Source organism: Electrophorus electricus, chromosome 22 (genome assembly GCF_041902795.1).
Source record: "Electrophorus electricus isolate QZ-2024a chromosome 22, ASM4190279v1, whole genome shotgun sequence".
Lineage (NCBI taxonomy): Eukaryota > Metazoa > Chordata > Actinopteri > Gymnotiformes > Gymnotidae > Electrophorus > Electrophorus electricus.
In genome coordinates this window covers 6,307,824-6,331,097 of record NC_137518.1, presented here as the reverse complement: position 1 = coordinate 6,331,097, position 23,274 = coordinate 6,307,824, and the positions used below count along the sequence as shown (strand labels likewise).

Here is a 23,274-nt window from a genome sequence, read left to right as displayed (position 1 = left end):
TGGACCGAAGTGTTTTTTCCCTGGGGAGACGTTGCTGTTGAAGAGCTCATGTCTCATAAATCAGAGCTCAGCTGCTTAATCTCTTCTCCATGTGTGGATGTGGCATGTCTCTCTCTCACCCGCTTTCTCTGTCTTTCACTCGCTCATTCACTCTTGCACTAATTTGCTTGCTCATTTGAAGTCTCTTGCTTGCTCTATTGCACTCTCTCTCTTTTTTTTTTTTTCCCTCATCTGCTTTACTCTACCTGTACTCTAACTCACTCACTGTCTGCAGTAAGCAGGACTGGCTCCTCCTCCTCCCTGGCCTCTTTTCCCCCCCCCCACCCTGGTGGGTTACTTACTCTCTCACAAGATGACCCTCCCCTTCTCTCTCTTTCTATCTCTCTCACCCACCCCAATCTCTTTTCTTTCCACCTTTTTTTTTCCCTGCTGTAAACTCATAAAATGGTTGTAAAACACTTCAGATCCTTTATCATCTTTTTAGATTAATGCTAAGTGGAATTGCTTTAATTTGGCACCATTTGTGCACATAGTAATTCCAAAATGTACACAGTGACGGTTTATACATGTATACATGTTAGTGTGTTATAACCTTTTCTGCTCGGTAAGTTCATATCAGAAAAGAAGGTAACACACATGATCAAGTTAACATGCGTGATTGTGGCTGCATGTCCTCTTTAAATGGCCAGTGGTGTCTTTGAGAGCAGTACTGAGTGCTGGGATTGGCCTCCTATTCTGTTTAGGCTTCGGCTGGCAGCGGTGTATCAGTGGTGTTGAACCCGTTGTCGGCTGTGTGCAACCGAGAAACCATGGAAACAAAACAATTCAGCTTTCAACACATGAATGCTTGTAAATTTAGGGACTTTTCTGGGTATTTCTCTTTTCTCCCTAAACCTGACTGAAGACAAGCTGAAATGCTTGGTTTAAAATAAGGCATTCAAAAACTTAAAATAATAGAAAGGAACAAGAGAAAAACCCAAAAACAATTTACTGAAAATATCAAGGTATACAAATTTTGCTTATCTTAAAATACCGTCAAACCACCATAATGCATCTTTTGTATTTTCGTTTAAAATGATTCAGTAATGACCCAGGAACTGTTTCTCAACATGGAAATCCTTTGTAGCCGTTGTTTATTATACAGCCTCATGAGACTCCTAATGAACATATACCAGAGATGATGGCTTCAAAGAGAGCGCATGACTTCTGTTAAATCTCTGTCTGTGGGAAGTGGCGAGCCTTCATAGCCTCCCCAAGTGACTGTGTAGGGGAAGTTACAAGAAAGGGGGGGGGGGACTCATCAGAGGCTTGGAGACTTATTTTGTATATAAACCAGATGTGCTCCCCCAAAAGTTACCCACACGCACGCACGCTCACTCTGCGTCACGTGGTTGCCATGCTTTAATGGGTTGCATAAGTTAAAAGGTGCAGATTCAAGGTGATCCACTTCTAGAAAACATAAAGAAATCAAGCACTCCCCTTTGTAACGTAGCGTTCCCCTTCACTACTAGGTTGCTAGGCAAGGTTTATTTACATACACTGTCGTAAATCCAGCATAGGCTGTATCTGTATGAACGAAACCTGCTGTCTGGTTTGGAAGGAACCATGGAGGAAAGCGATACATTTCTCAAAATGTGACTCCATGTGCTCTTAGTTCTGTTAGATTTATGAACTATGGCAAGTAGAAGTTCTCATGAAGTTTATAACGGGGAATTTCCCTAATGTTCTCCTATTTCATCCTTGCCATTAAAGCTGTGGTCTGTAAGATTGAGAAGAGAGTGGACTTAAAAATTCATAAGTACAACTACCATGCCCCTCCCCCGTCCTCTCCAGGGCTGCACTCCAGCCCTGCCTCCAAAGCCCCTCCCCACAGAGGAGGCTACTCTGGTTTGTGAAATGTCAAAATTGTTGGCTAACAAACAAGCAGAAATAAATCTCTTAGATATGAAAACGTACAGCGATATCTATTTGGTAAAAGAACTAGCACACACTTATTTCAGCATTTGGATGGGTTTATTTTATTTTATTTTTTATTTTTATTTTTTATTTAATTTATTTATTTTTTTGATAACAGAAAACACCAAACCAATACTACTGCCTGGGCACTTCACTAAGACATTTTCAGCAACATCCAAATAAAGCAAAGCTAACCAGTTGCCTTAACCTGACTGCTAACATTAAAGTAAGAAATGCGTTATCATAACCCCCCACAAAGCTAAGAGAGTATTTTTGTTCGGTTATTTATTTATTTATTTTAATAAAGTAGCTGTAATTGGCTACCTGTTAAACAGATATGGGTATAATGCTTTGAATTTTTTCAGGTTCCAGTTTTGAATCCTTTCAGGTCAGTACGCTTTCCACCTGTGAAAGGCCACTTCGATGTTTACCCACGTTTTATCACTAGCTTGGTCTAATTATTTCCTTTTACCTTGCTTTTCATATTTGTCATCTTCTGTAACATCTGTGTTGTATAAACTGTTGTTAGCAAAAGAGAAATGGTGGTTTTTCTCTGCCATTGCTTTTGCAAAGTTCTTGAAGTTGCTCAATGATTGAACAAGCAATGATTGACACTCCATCAGACCCTCTTCCTGGCTCTGATTGATCCTTTTTTTTGGTTCAGGCATAGTGGATTCTTGCAAACTGCATTAGGAGGTCTCGATGGAGCCAGAAGAGCCTGATTTTTTTTTTTTTCTTCCACCCCCCCGACAGATTGCCTGTCTCTTATACTACTGTCAGGGCATAGTGACAGTTTTACCAAATATGACAGTTATTTTTAAACGGGTTACCTACTGCTGCTTTGGAAGCAGTGTGAATGTACAGGACCCTTAAGCTTCTTGAAGAATGTCAGACAATCCTTCCTTGTTCTAACTGTTTAAGTTCACCCTTTAAACCAGGCAGACTTGAAATAAGCTGGTCGGAAATTCTACAACTTTGCAGGCAGTTCAAACCTATTCCACCCCCGTTCGGATAAAGGACACTATGAAAGGAGCCACTGTGACTGTGCTCCTGGGGCAGTGGTACCACATGTCTGAGGGCCCTCTTATCCAGCTCACCTGACGCTGCGTCACCATCATAGGATGAAATCTTTGAGCTACTCAACATGTAGTAACAAAACATTCTTGAGCTGCCTAATGTTAGATGCCCTCTCTTCACTTTTAGTACTGTAGAGATTTTGAACCATGAAAGATGTTTTTAATGTAATTGAATCTACAGCTGTAACAATATTTGTTCATATACAGCTTCAAGAATTTCATTAAATGTGGCATTCAAATTCTTGGAGTGTTTTGTTTAATTGTTTCATTTACACTGTATTGTGTAGGTTACACAATGTTTTGGGTATCTACTGTATAATTGTCGACCTACAAAGTATATTTTATCTATATAGGTATTTTAAAATACATAAAATGCCTACTTTTCATTTGTTCCTTAGTCATCTTATTGCTGTACTTTGAGACATGTTCTGTAGTGGTTCAGGTTATCATTATTATACCCATGACTTGTGTCAGGTCTAGTCTAATTCCAGTTTTGATTCACAGGTCCTTGACCATTATGAGCGTGATGGGTTCCAGTTTTTGTCTAAGGTTTTTAACTCCTCCCATTCCTTCCTGGAAGACTTGACTGGATTGACGCTGCTGCACCAGGAGACGCAGGCTGCCGAGGTCAGTGTTTCTTCTGCCTCATCTCTATGACAGGCTACAGAGGTTATGCCACTGTAAGCCATATATTTATAGAAAAATAATAATCTGATTGTTTTAGTAGCCTGATTTTTTCAAAGATGGTAACCAACCAACTGAGACTGTTTTTTGCTTAAGAGTGCCGTTGGTACATTGACACTGCCCAAGGGTACTAAAGAGAACCCTGGGTATGGTGTTAACACTCCCCAAGTGTACTCGAGTGACCTTGGTATGCTGTTATCCAACTTAATATGTAATTATGCCATGTTTCTCTTAATTCAGCCTAAAGTCATCTAAAGCATTTACTGTGTTTGTATTATTTTATAACATTTATTTTTATTTATTTATATTTGGAACTCCAAATAGTAATGTTATTATTTTTGAATCAGTGTGACCTCACACCCCATACATCAAAGCTTGTAGCATGTTAATGCTCGGAAGCATAGCAGTTCATAGATGTAGAACACCTTTTCAGACTTTCAGTTCTCCGTAAATAAATGCGGCATTCTAGTATTGTGTGTACTGAATATGTCTTCATAATAAGTAAGTGCTGATTTAATACTTGCCCTGATAAATAAGCCCCATATCTATAATGACCATCTGAAAGTAGAAACCATAAAGCATGACACAACAGCCCTGTGACAGCATGAAATACTTGGACACAGAAGAAAAAAACAAAACAAAACTATAGAAATCCATGGTATTACCTTTACATCCACATCCACACATCTCAGTTCTTGGCCTATATACCCAACATTACTTTTTTTCTATCAATAATGAGATTATCCGTTTCTGTTCAGATGGTATCTGAATATTTGTTTGTCCATTGCCTGAAAGCATCATAACATTAACTCTATCAGATAAAAACAGCTGAAATGCTTTTTCTTTTCCATAATGCACCGCTGACACCCTTAATATGTCATAAAATCAGATTCATTTGACCAAAACTGAACATTCCTAGGAGACCTATGTTCTATATAATATCACAGTTTAGAACATAATGAAGGGGGAAAAAATTATGCATATACTATTGTGAATTTTCCAACTGCTAATATCACATTTTACATAAACATGTCTTGGTATATATATGGAAAATCTCATTTCCAAATTCAGTCTGGTAAAAAGCATTTGCAGGCTTCAGTTTCATTAAAACAGTTTAAGCAGTTCTTGGAAAAATATCTATACAGGCCAAATAGAAAACAGTGGCACTCCCATGAGAAGCTCTGTGGATGTAGATCAGCGGTACTCTACTGTGACAAATGTAGGGGATGGGGGATGGAGATTGAAAGTGTGGGAAAGTCCTCACTGTTCTCCACCGAGGTTTACAAGCACACATGGAGTCCAAACATAACCGGGAGGAACCGCATTCTGCCCCATCATGCACCTCGACGCTGAATCTGTGCCACGTTGGACGACAGAGCACAAGTTCCCTGTTCTTGCTTCATAATGCTGTATATAATAAATACCCCTGCACTTGCACACATTTCTCCCAGATGGATGGTGGCAAAGAAACGAATGGAAAACCATCACTTAGACACTTTCAAGTAGTATTTATTTTTTTCTGGCCATGTGAAGACTTCGAGTGGCTCATTAAAAGAGGCTGCAAAATTTGATTAAAGCTAAGGCATTTGCGTGTAAGAGCAGAGCAGAGCTGGTTTCTGCTGCTCCTGACTATTATTTTGTGTCCCATTCAAAAGGTTAACACACTTCCGCTGAGGAGGCAAGTAGTCACACCCTCCTAGGTTGGAAGCCATTGTTTGACAGGGGAGACATACGCAGGAGTAGGAAATGGCACTCACCATTGCTGAGACAAAAAAAAAAAAATGTCTACATCTGTAATTTAGAAGATTTACACTTCTTGGTTTGAAGGGACCTATAAAACACGGTTTGAAAGCAGGTGGCATGTCTTCCTGTGGTGACAAAGTGGCGTGGGAATTAGTTTATGTAGCTAGACAGCAATGTTTTATAGGGAACTGGAGGTTGCTGGCTGTGTCAGAACATGACTGTGAATGAGACCATTGTGAGGTCAAACCATTAGTGTGAGCTTTCTCAGAGACTCTTTCCTGTAAGTGGATTTTGAACCAGTTCATTCCTCATGCTCGCACTTGATTCGGAAGCAGGAGCAGGTCTTCCCACCCCAGCCGTCACTTGCACCTTTTGTGAGCGTCACAATACAGTACAACTGATTTGTAGATCATATTGCAAATGGACAAAATAAGACATTCATTAGTCTTTCCCATGTGTTCATGTGTTAGATAATGTGCTTTTGCTAATTGCTGCATGTGTCTGAGTCGTTCCAAAATGTTGGAGTTTGTTTGTATTTTTTTTTTTTTTTTTTTTTTTTTTTTTTAATATATAGTTGTTTTCCAAAACTGTGAAAAACAAATATATGAGCTCTTAGCACCCTGGGAAAATGGTTTGTCTTGTTTGGTTAGGCTATTGTTAGGGATGTTCTTTTTTTGTACTAGCCACCCATAATCTTGGGAGAGCAATGGTCGGAACAGCCTGTGGTTTTGTCATTATGGCTCTCAAAATGGTCAGTTATGATGAACTATAATAGAGCAAAAGAACAGTGGGCAATATGCTCATTAAAAAAGAAGCATGTCTGGGTAACAGTATTTGTAATCAGCTGAATTTTATAGGTCCCATATTGTGAACCTTTTTCCTATATTTTTATTTATTTTTCTTTAAGGCAAGATATGAGTGGTCAAAACACCCTGTTAGTTTGTATATGTTTCCCTGCCTCGAGACATGAAACGAGCTGTTTTTGGCACATTGATTTGAATGCTCCCTGATCTGAATGGCTCCACAGATTATACCAGGTCTCTTTCTCACTATGGTAGTCACTGTAAAAGTGTAAGATACAAATAACAGACATGTAATTGGGAAGCCTGTTATTAGCTTCATCTGTCTGTGTATTCACTCAAAACTAAACTTATGTAGAAAAATACATTACTGTTAGCTTGGCACTATCATAACATAATCCTATAGCTACACCAGTGGGGGAAAAGGGCAATTTTGTAATTGGACAAACACTGTAGGCCCGAACAGCTACGAAGGCTGAGTCAGGCTGTTCTGTGCCATGCCATACCATTCCAGACTCCTGAGAATGGTTACATTTTCCACAAGTGATGAGTTGGAAATTGGGTCCAAGAAGGATTTGAGGCCGCTTCGGTTTCTTGTCATAATTGTCACTAAACAACTACACTCACTGCGTGTGTTTGACAAGATGGATAATTTAGAGTCGTTTTGACTTTTTCAGTCCTTCTTTTTATGTGTGCGAACCAGCAGAGTACATGTTTAAATGCTGAATATTGGTGACCAGGGAGAAAACAAGAAGAGGCTTACCTCTGTTTGTGCAGAAGCAGTCGCCGAATCCCTAAGACATTAAGACATCTCATGCGAATGGTTTTGAAGCTCCAAGCATGATTAGCTAAACATCACTGTTCTGTGCTGTTCATGTGGAAAATGTGACAGGATTGGTTATTGTCTGTATTCAGAACCATCCAGCTATACAGCACGTTAAAAAACTTCTACAGGTATGTTCCTATGCCTCTTTGGACCTGCAGAACATCACACAAGCCAAGGAAACAACCATTTGAGAGATATGAAAACTACGTGCCTAGCGGCAAGCATCAAGCCATCTTCCATGACACTATGGTCACCCATTTTGAATACTAATTTATACTACAAGGTCTGGCCTGCCTAATGAGGTCTGTAGTAAGGGCTTAAGTGTGGGAGACAGCGTGGTCTTGGACTATGGTTAGCTATGTCACTATTCACTGACTAGGGTGCAGGCTGGCCTACGCGAATATGTTGCATGAGTCTAGCCATCATGGTCCAGCTTTTCAAGAACAGCGTATAAAATAGCTTAATTTGTTTATGGACTTTGTGACTGTAGTCATGGACCATGCATTTGGAGCGTTTCACAGTGTGTGCACAGTATATTTTGTTCCTTGAAGTGAAAAAAGGAGAACAAATCCAGTTTGGCAAGAATATGAGGCCTTCTAAAATCATTTAATCTTTTCCATTAATATTATGGTGATGAGAATATTATGGTGATACACCTTACAGCAGACTTGAGGGCAGAAAAAGCAAGCTAAGTGGTATAGGTGATATGAGTTCCTGTTCTTATTCTACCATCATCTGGCTTTTAACCACTGGTCTAAAAACCAGTTAGGCTGTTTAGGCCTGAAAGTCGAAGGTTACAGTGTTAGCATTTAGTGCTGGTTACAGATGAGGTGCTAAACAAACAAGAATGTAATGGCTAACCTGGTGGCTTCTGAGTAGTCCAAAGCTTCAGGATGTTAGAAAAGCACAGAGGAAAATAGTGTCTGAACAGGGTACTCAGGCTGGCCCACTCCACAACTAAAGCATTGTTTGGACCTGTTTGTATGTATTGTAGGGATGCACCAATATAGAAATCCTTGGGCAAATACGATAATCGATAATAAGCACCTTGTTGTGGCTGATACTGAAATGAATAACCAAATAACTGATTAATAACCAAAGCACTTTTCCCAGAAGATAGGGCTCTTTACAGCCTATTTGACATGTTAAATTCTACATTTGAAAGTAACATTTTCATTTAACTCACTGTAAAAGTAGATGATGTTCTATGAATACAGGAAAGAAATCGCTTTGTGTTGTATTGCTTTTCTCAAATACAATTTTGTTTATTATTAGAATTTAAGCCCTTCTAATTGCCAGGGGAAACACTCTTAATTTGACTGCACACCTCTTAACCTTGGTAACAACCATCAGTTTACACCAATACCAATCCAAACATATTCAGCTATAAAATTAAGCAATGGAACTGGCTTGTATAATGCAATCCACATGCTGACCTCCCTTTACTTTCCTGTTAAAACACTATTCTATACATGTATTGAGTTCCAAGAGTTGCTTTCCAGGAGTTGCTAGCTTTGCCACAACATTTTGGACCAGAAAGAGGGTGTCTGCATGCAGTTACATGATAGTGGAGTATATATTTACAGTAATGCTTTAGCAATTAGTGGAGCGTTGTGCACCCAGCACCACAGGGCCGCCCCAAGCGTGCCTGTGTTGGGAACGCAGAAGAAGCCAATTCCCAGCCTACTCAAAAAGAAGACATCTAGTCTGGCTAAGAGAGATTTTTAGACGTGGTTTAAACACTGAAGTGTGTGTCAGTGTGTAGCACAGACATGGGCCAAATCTGTGTAACTTAAATTAGGATCTGGGTGGCTGGTGAGCTTCTGGGGACAATCTTTTGTCATAAAGTGTTACTTCATCAAACAGTCTCAGTGCTACAGTGTGCAGGAAACCCAGCTCAATGTTCAGCAACTTTACTGATGTATGCTATGTCCTGTCCAAGACATAGCTGCTCCTCTACTAAAACTAGGCTTAATCTCTCTTTCTTCTTTCTTGATTCCCCTTAGCTTTAAAAGGAAGCACAGAAATGGCCAACATCAAGAATACAACAACAAAAAAACGGATATAAGATTGACTTATATTGTCTTATTGAAAATTGTAAATTGCTCTGGATAAGAGCATCTGCCAAATGTGGTAAATGTAAATTGCCTTGTTAATTTAGCAAGAATGTAAATTGTATGTAGGCTTGTGGGGACAGAGAGCGTCACTCCCAGACGGAGAGGGGGTGATGTTACTAAGATTGTCACTTCAAACAGGTGAAGTGGGTGCTCTGACTACTATGCCAGAGAGCTTGCTCTTTGGGCTGGTGGTAAGGGCATTAGTTTATTGCCCGTAGGACCAAAGTTTGAGACCTGGGTAGGGTTGCTACTGTCTGCCATCACCACAAGGATATCTAGATTTTTTTTTTTTCTTTTTCTTTTTTTTTTCTTTTTTTTTTTCTTTTGGACATGTTCTCATTCTTCCCGTCATCATGGCTCACCACCCATTTGCCAGCTTGGTAAAAGATTCTGTTATCTGTTGCTGGGGCCTTTCATGTATGGCCCACAAGAGTTCTCCTAACACTCCAAACAAAGGGACTCTATGTCTGCGAGGTCTCTTTCAAATTCACTTCCCTTCTATACTCATTCTCCTCTATGCTGGCGATAAAGATGCCGTTGTCCTTCTTCGGTGAAATGATACAGTTCCACTGCTCTCATTATGCTGTCCCACACTCCCAAAACACTGGCTCATTCAGAGAAATGGTGTGTATTTGGCTGTTGCTTGAATCACACAAACGCAAGTGTGTGTGCGTGGTGTGTCATAGGTGTGTTGACAGAGCTACGTCTGGAGGAGCATGCGGTAATTCACAGAGAAATATCCATATCATTGTGTCCAGAGTTCATATTTCCTCAGTCTTTCTCATGTCAGCACAGTTTATATTAATAAAAATAGCAAAAGTAGGTACTATGTCTTTTTGTCTAAGCTGATATTTTGCTTATTTTTGAGTGCAAGTTCATGAATTACATTACTTTCAAGGTTTTAAGTACAGCATTTGGACATTTTTGGTTAAAAAAAAGCCTGTGGTGTAGAAGTTGATCTGAATGTTCGAGATGCAAGACACTGAAATATGCATGTCAGGATTTTCACCACTTATCATTCATCTCAGTATGAAACATCCCCATAACCTGCTGTTCCAGCTAATTCTCACATTCCTCCAGAGTAAACAGCGAATCACGTTTATAAAATTTAAGGGTTTTTTTTGAGGGTTTGTTTAACTAGCATCAGACCTGCTGGGCTTCAGAATGGTGACTCTGCATGTAGGCGACCCTTTACCGGGTGGTCGTGTGTCGTCTTCCCCCCCCCCCCGGTTGCTTGCTATTAGGACCTCATGAGTAACACACAAACCATATTTAGAATACAGACCCGTAGGCAAAAGGCAAATACCTGACTCAAGTTGCAGTCCATGCATAGCTAAGGGGCCAGTGGCCTTGTTAAAGCAGCAGTGATTACATGGCACATGAGACAGTTCAGATTTATGCCCTCTTCTCTCTCTGGGGAGGACAGTACTGGGCATCCTAACTGACCTCAGATCATCCCTTGTGGTGTGAATGGCTCGGTTTACCGATGCCTCTGGTTGCTTCTCATATAAGCGGATTGACTGATACAGATAACTGCCATGCTAGACAATCCTAAGATTTTAGCTGAAAATGAATACAGTGCATGTAGTAGCAGTCAAATGTTTGGACATCCCAGACTGAATGTATGTTTATTATAGTCTTAAAGGCCTTTTCATCTATCTGGGTAGGTATGTAAAACCTTTTGACTGGTACTATATGAACAGTATCTCTTACAATAGTTACAATAGTAAGGAATTGCACTAATGTTGAGACATACAGGAGGTCAGTGAAGATTTCATCTTCTAACTGCTGTAGAGGTAATCAGGTATTCGTAAGTGTTACTTTTCAACAATACAATTTACATAAAATTTGTGTTTTTAGAAGTTACTTTTTATTAGCTAAACATGAGAAGTGACATGTTTTATGTCACCTGCATTCTCTAGCAGAATTTTGGACATGGTTAACTGACTAGTAAATTTACACTTTCATGTCAACAGTTAATACAAATGTCAAACATTTAACCATGTGCTATCCTATCTTCCTCATAATGTAATGTTTAAAGAAAGTATTTACCAAGCACATTCATTTATACATGTGTACAGAATCAGAAGCTGTTGTCCCTTAAAACAATCATGTAATAGTTGTATTAAGGCCTGGCTGTTTTAATTCTGTCAAAATAGACAGTCATTTTGCATTTGCCTTTTTGTTTTGCCTTTTTAGAATATCTCATTTTACCACAGGGTAAGTTTGAGTGGAAAATAATTTAGCTTTTTCGACATCAACAAGTAGCTCAGCTGAGCACTAAAAGTTGAAATGCCTTCAGGTACATTTTTGTAATTTCTTTAGTCTTATTTCTTCTAATAGTTACAGTGCCCTTCAGTATAATTATCATACTTTGGGGCAGGGAAAGCTATGAAACAAAATGTGTTGCTCATTAATCAGTTTGAAATAACACTAAAAATATGAAATATTCTCATTACAAAATGTATTACAAAAAAAAACTTTACAAATGAATTTTTTTCCTAAAATACATTTATAATTATTGGTCCATACATTCATGGCTGACCATGGCCAGCAGAACTTGTGCACATATACATCACTATACTTCCCAGAGTGAGCTTTTCTGCACGACGAGAGGCTTTCTTTTGGCAAGTCTTCTAAATAATTAGTTGGGATAAATGCAGAGTCTAATTGGAACCCTGGGTCCAGCCAGCTACTGCAGTTGTCCAACTGTGATCCTAGGAGAAAATCTAACTTTCATATAATGCTCCTCATATGATCCTCAAGTATAGCAGCAGTATATATTTGTGTCTCCTACCAGGAAGGTTTATTATACTCAGGATAAAACTGGTGACATATTTTCAGGTGTGAAGCTATTTTTTTTTAAAGCCATTGCCTAATTTAACTACCATCCTTTTGCAAATCATTTGTGGGGTTTTTTGGGGTTTTTCCCCTTATTGATACATGGCTAAGGTTTGTCTGACCTTCATGTCACCACGTTTTTATTCCCTAGTGGAATAGGATCCCATTTGCCACCTGGAAGATCCAGGTTCAAGACCGGGGGTGGTTGCTGCCTGCTGTCTTCCCTGCAAATGGTGTCAGAAGTGGGATGGTACTATGAAGCCATCACGAGCATGTTCATGGTTAAAGGAACCCCCTGCTGTGAGGGGATGGTGTGAATCCCAGTGTGAACCTCTGCTGAAGGGCATGGGTGTAATCTTGGATGAAGGGTGGACACGTGGAATGTGCGAAGCACTCTCTGAAGGTCAGGATAACGTGATGGAGATCGTCACTCAGGAAGTCTGTCACTACTGTGGTCAGAGCACACATTTGCTGGCTGGAAAACCCAGGTTTGAGACTGGGTGAGGTTGCTACCCTCAATCTTTGCTTCTTCATGGTTTACTACTTAAGTGTTAACCACCTGAAGACCGTGTGTCCTTTAAAAAGGACAAAATATGTGTCAGCTAGTTTTTGCTAACTAATTGTGCTGTATTCCTGTTTACTTAGTTTGGAGATAATTTTGCCTCACTGACTCAGTTTAGGTATCTGATTATTATAAAGAAATCAACATGCATTAATACTAATAAAAAATCAACTATTAACTAATATACTAAAAACAACAACAATAATAATAAATAAGTTTGAAAGAAGGTTTTCCCAGTGATTGGGCATGCTTCCTCCCACCACCTTAGTGTTGAACTCTGTCCTGTGGCCCTGGCCATAATTAATCACTGCGAGTTGAGCTGTAGTGAAAGTGATCAGATCTGGACCCAAGTTTGCCGTGTGTTACAGTTATGCGATCCACTTCAATAGAGGGCGACGGCGGGCGTGTGCGTGTGTGTGTGTGTGTGTAACAAACTGGCTGTCGCAAGATGTCCTGATGTGCTTTCCATGTTTTATCAGTTCTTGAAGCCCCAACTGATGCAGAACTGACTCTGGCACTGTGCAGTGACACCATAATTCTCTCCGGAGCCCTTTAGACACCGCGTCACCGGACCTTATCATCCCCTGATTGTTCACCCAACACATGGGATAGAAAGATAGGATCGTCCCCATGTTTGCATTTTCCACTCTCTCAGAGATGCGGTCTGCTCCAACCTCAGCCACACACTTCGCACTACCACACCCCCAGGGGCCCTTAGGGGTTCTGTTACTGGAAGGGTGGTGCATAGTGTTGCAAAAGTACTGTCAGACATTTTAAAAGTGTAGTTTCCTCAAAAACGTCTTTAATAGTTTATGTCTATATTTTTTGTGCTGAAGCATCTCCATTTTTAATCCCCATCACGCACATCTGATTGCAGGATGATTGCATCATATGGGCACATCACTAGATGCTGTGGACTAGCAATAAATATGCATCCACGTTGTCCCACCTATTCTTCTATCACTACTGGTGATTGACTTCTGTCGGTATCCATGAAAAAGTTTCATTCCTTGTTTTTGCTACTCTATCTCTCCCACAAAATTATGTTTGAACATCTGTCATGTGGCTGTTCAAAGAACATAACCCTGTGATGGTCTTAAGAGTAAGATCACCCTTCGGTCTGTGGTTGGGGCTTGCTCCTCAGACATGGGCTTGTGTTTGATCCTAGATAAGCTGCTCTCTGGTTTCAAGTGATTTACCTTTGTTTTTGGAAGTCTTTCAGTCATCTTTATTAAAAAGATTTTTTTTTGTTCCTAAATCCAAGCATGTAAAAAGGTGTCTCTGTGTCTCTCTGTGTGTCTCTGTCTGTCTGTGTGTGTCTGTGTGTCTGTGTGTGTCTCTGTGTGTCTGTGTGTGTCTCTGTGTCTCTCTGTGTGTGTGTGTGTGTGTGTGGTGAGCATATACTCCTGCACTCGTGAGCCTTGATTTCCACTTAAACCACGTCAGCTGGATGTTAGTCAAACATGTAATTAAAAAAGGGCAGGTTCTTACTAGTATGCACACTTTGAAGGGATTCCATTTTTTTTACATTTGATTAGCACCTACAGACCAGTTGTAATTCAAAAGTTTGAGTTCTTCTATCATCCATGCTTGCCTGTTCACAGATGCCAGCCCTTCATCCCCACCCCCCCACCCCTTAAAGTTAAGTCTGTTCCTAACTTGCATGTGAGGACCCATACCATGTATTTGCAAGTGAAGTCCTGTAGGAAGATTCACTCTGGGCCATAAGCACACAGATGCTGCAGTAATGCCTGCATGTTAGTGACTAGCTTAAACATCCTACATCTCTATACATGAGTATGCTCTTTGGTTCCTCTTGACTTTTCAACATTGCTGTGTGCACTTTTTATTTTATCAGTATGTGAACCATCTTTCCATACTGGTCACACTACCACAGGTCAACAGGCCTGTGTGTCTATGGCTATTGCTGTTCCTCCATGGCTGGGCACTGTACACATTAGATAACAGTAGGATGCCTCTAATAACACAATCCTGGGCATGTATTTTCAAGTTCAAGTTTGTTTTTTTTTGTCACATACATAGTCATACACAGTATAACTCGCAGTGAAATGGTTTTGACTATGCATCCACAATAGACTCATGCCTCTTATTAAAAAGCTGTATGGGAGTGTGATAATTGTGAACATTGGTAGCTTAACTTAAACGATGTCATGTGCCAGTTAGTTTAACCAGTTTGTAACTTTAGCATAATTTGCATGTAGTGTAACATGTAATATCACCTTGTATGGTAGTAGTGTAATATGTTCATGCAATCTGGAAGTCATACAGTTAAGGTAGCTATGTAGTCATTTAATGAGAGTGAATGATACTACTTAAACATTTAAACTACCCCGTCATTTGGATGGCATTATAGAGTGTTGTCAGTAATTTAGAGAATTTGTATTGCATTTACAGTATGTGGCACTACCCAATTAATATTGGGTAAAGCAACCAGTGAAAATGAAAACAAATGCAAAGTACTATTGTAGTATACATAATAATGGAAGTGTTTGTTTATATCCAAGTGTTTGTTAATATCGGGTTTTATTGATGTATCTTATGGTTTTAAAAACATACTGGATAATTAGAACTTATAGTTTTTATACTGAACTTTTTCACAAAAGGGTTCTGGTTTAGAATGTAAAATATATTCTTAACAAGTGAACATAACCATACAAATTACTTTGTAATGTTTGAATGACACAAACTGTCCTTTTAAACTTGGCTGGTATAGTCAGCAGGATGTGCCTGCCCTACAAGACTGTGAGAACTGTAAGATGCGTCTTTCCTATGGTTAGTTAAAGCCCCATTGTACTCAGCTGCACATCATAATTGCAACATCAAGTTGAACAGTGTTGAATAATCAAGTCCAGTTTTACAGCTCATGGTTCAGTAATACTAAACATTGTTTGCAACTTTACAATGCCATACTATTTTCTTCCCATCTGCCCCATATACTGTGTTTATATTTGTGTTTACTTTGCTGCTGGAAGGCAAGCAAAGTTCTTCCTTTCGGGGGGGGGGGGTGCATCCGGAAGACACAAGGCCCTAAATCTCTTCCAAGTGTTTCTCCTTGATACATGGAACAGGAAATGTGTCACACAGGGAAAATAAAGCCAGGTCGAGTGAACTCGAATGGGGGCCCTCTGTCCGTCCACAGCAACACCAAACCACAGCTGCGGCGGGCTAGCCGCCACACCCTACAAAGCCCCGCGCTTTGTTTGGCTAGCTGGTGTTTGTTTGGCTAGCTGGTGTTTATGTGAATCTGCTCTAAGTGGAAAGAGTTTTGGGGGGGGATGACAGCAACAGAAGATGAATGCCGGTTATGTCAGTATTTTTGTGGGCACCTGACAAGTATCTTGATACCTAGCCGTGGTACGTGTAGCTCGCAGTTGTGTGCGTGTGTGTGGGGGAAAACTGGAAGGGTCAAAAAGGATCTGCCTTATAGATTCATTCTTTTCCAATTGGTGTGACCATGTGTTTGTTCAGACATAAATGAGCTTGACCTTAGTTTCTTTGTCTTGATGTCATTTGCGCGTGTGTGTGTGTGTGTGTGTGTGTGTGTGTGTGTGTGTGTGTGTGTGTGTGTGTGTGCACAAGTGCGTGTGTGTGTGCTGGGGGAGGGCTACTCTGTTGTTTATGGCTCTGTGTTGGGTTTGAGTGTGACTCATAGTCCTAAGGGAGCGAGGAGATGTGAAATGAGCTCTTGAACTGTACAGGGGGAGCAGGGAGCCACTGACAGCTGGGGGAGGAGCCAGAGAACAGTCAGCAGATCAGGGCAATCTGAGGGAAGGGGGAAAACCCAGGTCTACATGGAGCAGCCGCAAGCTCTCCACGCTGGCCAGCACACTAGCCTGATCTGCTTGAACCTTCTGGTCTGCATGTTGGCAGCACTGAGCAAGTTGTTACAAAATAAATGCCCCAAGTAATACTGGGAATTGTAGTCTTCATTCGCAGTGTTAATAATCATTTACATGGAGCCCAGTGACAAAATGTGGATGTTTTTTCATATGTGCTGGCATACTGACACAGGATCAAGCTTTACTGAGGCTTCATTTGGAACTCATAATTGTTTTTGAGGCTTTTACTTCGAAGCCATCAAAATGCCCTCACGGAGCCTTTTGCCCTCACGGAGCCTTCGCCTCATGCTTCAGAGAACGTTTCCCCAAAAAAATGGCACACTCCCAACCCTGCTTTGGTATTCCCTCTTGAGGCGAATCAAGAACAGAGAGGAATGTCAAAAGCGTACACCCGTTAGGCCCGGAAAAGCCTCAGGCTAAGCAACTTTAAAGTTCATTTGCTCTCCATTGATTCCTTTCTGGCATGAACAAATATGGCTTCCACTGGCAGAAGAGCTCCTGCCATCACTCAGTTCTGACCTCTCCTGGCTTGGACATCACTGGCTGTGAAGTCCATTGGTAGATTGTGTGCTGTGCTTCTGTCAGAGGTAAGGACATTATAAAGCAGCGTGTTCATCCAAACAGGAAGTGTCTATAATAACAGTTGTTACTTGTTGCCAAGTGAACAATTACATGTATTATCGATGGACTTTATTTGAAGAGGACTACTCATAAAGGGATAGAAGTTGTGATCTGAGATGTAATTATGGGTATATGTTTTTATTGTCTTATCGTAATACCACTTTTCTTTTAATGCACATAAACTAGGCAAACTGCCTTACTTTGAAAATTTCGCAGCACAAACTGGGAACAAATAAATAGTCATGAAGACCTGCAAGAAGAACCTGCCAAGAAGCTAAGTTAACGCTAGTAGCTTCAAGACTGACACTCAATTAATCAATAATAGTCAAACTTTAGATTTTATATACATTTTATGTATGTGTTTTTGTATGTATTATATACACATATTATAAACATTTATAGCATTTCGCAGATTCTCTCACAGAGCTACTTGCATAAATTCATTATTATGACAGTGTGCCCCCTGGGAATTAAACCCATGAGCTCGTGTTACTACCCATGACCACATGTTACTAGCATTTGATTGGGAACCTCTGACCATACAGACATTTGAATGAAGACCTGATTGGGCCCTTCTTCTAGTCTACATTAAACTTGCTGGAAGATTAGGCCAAATGTCACATCATGTAGTGGATCATATTTATTAATACTAGGATGTTTCGCTCTCTCTCTCTCCAAGTTATAAACAGACCAAGTTATCCAAATTTATTTCTGGTTGTCTTATCTGTATTGATAAATAGAAAGTTGCAGGTAAGGGTACAGCCTTGGACATTGACAGTACCAGATGAACTCATGGACACTAACTGTGCTTTTTTTGATGATCAAACCTGGTTCAACTAATCAATAGTTTACCCATTCCTTTATGCCCTGAGGAATGATGATCAGAATGTTTTTTTGTTGTTGTTGGGTTTTTTTTACATTTCATACTTCAACAAATAAAATTTGTACATTTTTGTCATGTGATTTATTTTGGTCATGTATACATAGTTAGTGGACATAAAATGACCACATCACAGGACATTAAACACTACTACTCTGAAACACAGCACTGCTCTCTAGTGCCGTGATTAATGGTTTTGTCAAGTACTCTAATATGATGAACATCTAATGTGATGAACATCTAATGTGTCCTGATTATAGGTCATGTGGCTTGTACAGCAAATCTCTTTGGGGCACGTTTGCTTGCAAACTTGGGTATAATTGCACCTTGTGTGGTCCCAGAATCTGTGTTTACAGCAATTTAGCTTAGTGATAAAAGGCCGAGAGCTCATTTTTCACAGTTTTTGATTTCCAGTACATAAAACAGATGGCTTTTAAGCCACCCCAGCTGACGGGCATTGAGGATAATGTATCCACTGTGTGCTTCTGTCAGCATGTATAAGCCATTGTGAGCACACCCAGTTTGCTGATTAGTTGCCCTGTTCCTAATTGTGGCATCTAGCCTTTAGCAGTTATCAAAGCTGTTGAAAACTTCATGGCTGCAACAGAAAAAAGCCTAAAAGATTCAGTGTTGCTGCAAATAACCTCAGCTTATTATTCCCTGACCTAAACAAGACCCATCTGAAAGTGTGCCTGTTTTCTCAGTGCTGAGCACTACTGTGGCTCCTAGACATCCATTGCTGAAGGAGGGATAAAGGAAGGTTCACACAAAGCGGTAATAAGAGCATTTCCATTAACACCTATATAACCGTATGCCACGCCTCCAGTACCAGGCAAAATGTTGTTTTCGATACCTAAGCAACTGTCTCAGTACCACCCAAATCCTCCAGGTTGGTGAAGATGGACTGGCAAGCATGCATTCGGCTTCAAGCAAGCCACTTCAGCAGAGTATTTGGTTTCCCTGTTGGATAATGCCAAGATGTACTTAAATTTAGCAACGTCAAAAAGGTTTTCAGTGGTCGGATCTGTTGTCTCTAACTACCAACGAAGGGATCAGTGTCACGGCTTCTGTCGCATCATCTTAGCAGGTGTAGATCCAACAGATCTCTACTAATCATTTATTATTCTTGGTAAATTATTACATTGTGTGGTTATATGTAATCATTTACCATAATTGTTAAAGCTTCATATTGTCTAAGTATCTTTTATTTTAATATGGTAGCCTGTCACTCAGGAGGAGCTGCAAAGCCCAAAGATACTGCTGGTGAATGTCATTTGATAAGCAGAGACTGCCAAACCCCTTAGGGATGCACTGAGTGCAGTGAAAAATAGAGGGTGGATAGCGTTAGCTACTGCTGTCATTTTTGACTAGCAAATTAAAAATCCAAAGTGACTTAATTACATTGAGCTCTCTTATTCATATAGACAACATCCAACCAAATACACTTCGTTCAGTCACAAAGAGCTATTTATGGACTGGTATCTAGGATAATTGCCATTAGCATGTCTTAGAATAATTACTTACTATAAGAAAAAAAATTGATAATATAAGAATTGTGTAAAAAGTAATTTTTACATAGTCACAAAATACCATTTTAGCATGTCAGCAGTCTACAATTTCTGGATTATAGGGTCTAGTGGTTACATGATTTATAAGGGTAAAGCTTTAACAAAAGTTGTACAGGTGAAATGGGAAAGCTGTATTTTTTCACTGTAAAGATTTTGTTGACAGATTTATAGGTCTGATATTGCTGCTTGAATTTTCATTTGGATGTGTCCTTGTGCTGCATTTCTTTACAAAGATTGAATCATTTTACCTCATTACTAGAGCCTTTTTCTTTGCATCATATTTAAGAAAAAGTTGTTTTTCTTTTAAAAATGTGAACTACATTTATACATTTAATCCTTGAATAAACTCCTTTCTAATATTTTCTCCCATTGTACTCTATCCTTTTCATTTCCATCAGGCTGTGTAAAATGAAATTTGTGCAAGAGACTATTGGCTCCAGTGACATGATCATGTTTTTCAAGTACACCCTAATGGAAGAAGAGAAAAGGGTAGCATGATTAGGATAATGTTTTTAACAAAAGCTTGCTCATTTGATATTTTCTACCCATAATACATTTTTCATTTAATTTGAAATGATCCTGTAGATCTGTGGTGTTTTGTATCCCATACCGTCCTAAATAGGATGTGGGCAAGAAACTACTAAAAAGTGTACAGTGTGTGGTTTTATTTTAATCAGTGTCATTATAAAAGTGTCTCATTAAGCATCAGGCCTGACATTAAATTACAGGTGCAGTGTATATAGTTGCAGTGTATACTAAAATTAATTACTTACAAATACTTACAATAATGACAATTATTTAGAATAATTGTTTACAATTACTTACAAATTAATTGCAGTTATTTAGATATTACTTACAGTTTGCAGTGTATACTGTTGAAGATCTCATAGCACTTTTCATTTCTGTCAACATTTGGATGACAAGGAAACGGGCAGAGGCATCGTGTGTGTCATAAAAAATCCCCTGCAGAGTTCATCCATCAAACAAATGAGCTTTTTCATACAATTTCCGTGATCAGGGGTGCTATTATTTGATGACTACCTGGTAGATTTAATGTTCCATTTGAAGACAGAACATCCTAATAGCTCGTTCCATTTCAATATACCTGCTAGTAATTTTCTTTTTCTTTCTTTACATTATAGCCATTAAAGCCAAAAAAATCTCCATCTTCATTGTGACTACATCTACATCTGTTCTGATGATTTTGTTATTCTTGTTAGCAGTATACAGTTATATAGCACTGCTGTCGTCTGAAAGCACTGGCATAGAAATTAGCCAGACAGTCAGAGAGACTTTTCACCAGCCTTTTTTTTTTTTTTTTTTTTTTTTTAAACTTGGAAGAATAAAAAGTCCCAAGTTCTCCCTGCTTAAGCTCCTGGACCTCACTGGTTCACTTCAGAGACTCTTGTAATGAAATGTTTGTCATCAAAAAGTAAAGATGAGGGTCGTGACCATGACGGTACTGATGTATGTAAACATTCACCGTGAACCATTTCTGTGGTGTGAGAGCATGCATAATTAAAGCCTGTGTAATTATAATCCTCCAGGATAAATTTAATCCTGTGATGTAAGAACCACAGTGTGCAGGAAAGACTCTCTGGGGCTTGGAGAATCCACACACAGTAGAGGATTACTGTAGGAACTAAAGATATCAAGTTCTAAGCCAACCAAGTTAAGTTGGGAAGTCATTTGTGGGGGTGCTACTGCCTTTTTCTAGAGACATGAAAACAGTTTATTTTAAAAATATATATTTTTAATACATCATAAAAAAATTTCACTGTGATTGCATAGTTTCCCATATAATTACAAAAAATTATTAATTGGTTAAGTTGTCTGAAGCTTTAAGATTGGGTCAAGCTAATCTTAAAAAAATGTCAGACTGGTTTTGGTCCATGAGTTGTGGATGGGCATCAGTCTTTCTTTCTGTTTCCTAGTCTGTCTGATTGTTGAAGTATGTGGTGGTCAGCCTGAGAAGATGCCATTCCATTCTCTGTTCCAAACTATGCCAAGTGCTCTGACAGCAGTGAGAATGTGTGGAATTTTCTAGCGTCAGCGTGGCAGCAGTGTTTTCGACAGAGCTTTAGACTTGGCTTCTGTTCAATTTTGAAGAGAATGACTGTAGTTTAACTATGTGCCTGTGTGTGTCCGTGCATGTGTGGTGCCTGACGTTTCGTCAGAGGCCAAAGTCGCTTCTTGAAGGGGGGAGGGGGACACCTAGCGCTTTACATAGCCCAAATAATATTCTACACTTTTCTGAGCCAACCTCCCCCTCTCGCTTTCTCTCTCATACACACTTATCTGAGGTTCTTTTTCCCCCTACCTTGGCATAGACTTCAAAGTGAGCAGGCGGGTCTGAGCCACTGTTGTAGTGGGCTTTTTTTGGGGGGGGGGGTAGGCTTTTATTAGCATGTCAATGACACACAGCAGCTTTTGACAGCCAGGTGTGCTGTGGGGGAGGGAGGAGTACCTTTGCCTTCATTATCAAAGGCAGCCATACATAAACATTTACGACCTTCTCCAAACTACTGTGCAAAACCATAAGAGTGCAGTTTTGTCTAGGGCATTTGTATTTGAAAACACATGAACATGGCAGTTGGTCTTTGTCTGGGCAAACATGAGTGTCTGATTTCTTTTAAACAGGAAAGGGACAGATGGAAAACCATTTGAACAAAGTGGTTCAGTTCATTTACATGGAAAATGTATCCATTAATCCATAGGGTTTAATATGAAGTCAGCCCACCCTTTTCAGCTATAACAGCTTCAACTCTTCTGGGAAGATCTTGCTGTAGAGTCCAGTAGCAGCATGCTTTACACATTTACATTTACAGCATTTACACCACTGCATCCGACGCTTTGCATTGCGCTTGGTGATGTAAGTCATGGATGCAGCTGCTCGGCCATGGAAACCCATTCTATGAAGCTCTCTATGCACTGTTCTAATATGAAGGCCACATGAAGTTTGGAGGTCTGTAGCGATTGACCTCTGTGCATTATGCGCCTCAGCATCCACTGACCCCGCTGTCATTTTACGTGGCCTACCACTTCGTGGCTGAGTTGCTGTCATTCCTAATCGCTTCCACTTTGTTACAACACTGACAGTTGATTTTACAACTGCACTTGTTGCACAGGTGGCATCACCTATCATGGTACCACGTTAGGATTCACTGAGCTCCTGAGAGCGACCCATTCTTTCACAAATGTTTGTAGAAGCAGTCTGCATGCCTAGGTGCTTGGTTTTATACACCTGTGGCCATGGAAGTGATTGGAACACCTGAATTCAATGCTTTGGACGGGTGAGTGAATACTAGTGTATGTGCAGCTCATTTTAATTTTCAGTTTTGGTTCATAGGTCAGTTTGTGCACCAGCCAGTTTTTGGTACTTCAAAAACTGCAGCATGACAAAAAGGCACCCTTTGGAAATACTGTTTGTATACTTGCCATATTTTTTGCTGGCAGGATTGGTAATTCTTGATGTCAGACATGTGTCATGATTACTTTATAGGGAAAACATAACAATGTTAAGTAGATCATAAGGAGCCATGACTTGATATTTTGAGATGGATCACACTTTTTCACATTTAATTCTGATGAACAATTTATTGACATTTAGTGATGTTTCAGGTTGTCTGGAGAGGTTTTTAACTCTCATGAATATTGCAATACATTTTAATTTTGTACTATTTTATGACCACTGAACAATTTTCAAAACATACTGGTTTGGAGCCTATGTACCTACAGCG

The 23,274-nt window shown here is 39.8% G+C and overlaps 1 protein-coding gene across 5 annotated transcripts in view; it reads left to right on the top strand.

Annotated features, from left to right (window-relative positions):
• The window catches only part of atg7 (ATG7 autophagy related 7 homolog (S. cerevisiae)), a 55,486-nt gene that overhangs the window by 31,377 nt on the left and 835 nt on the right, over positions 1 to 23,274 (top strand). For 3 of the 5 annotated variants that reach the window (XM_081705845.1, XM_035520162.2, XM_035520163.2), the window contains one exon: positions 3,537 to 3,659. In XM_081705845.1, the coding sequence (XP_081561971.1) occupies positions 3,537 to 3,618 (82 nt within the window). In that variant the 3' untranslated portion in view covers positions 3,619 to 3,659. The other 2 variants (XM_081705847.1, XM_081705846.1) reach the window with 2 other exon arrangements.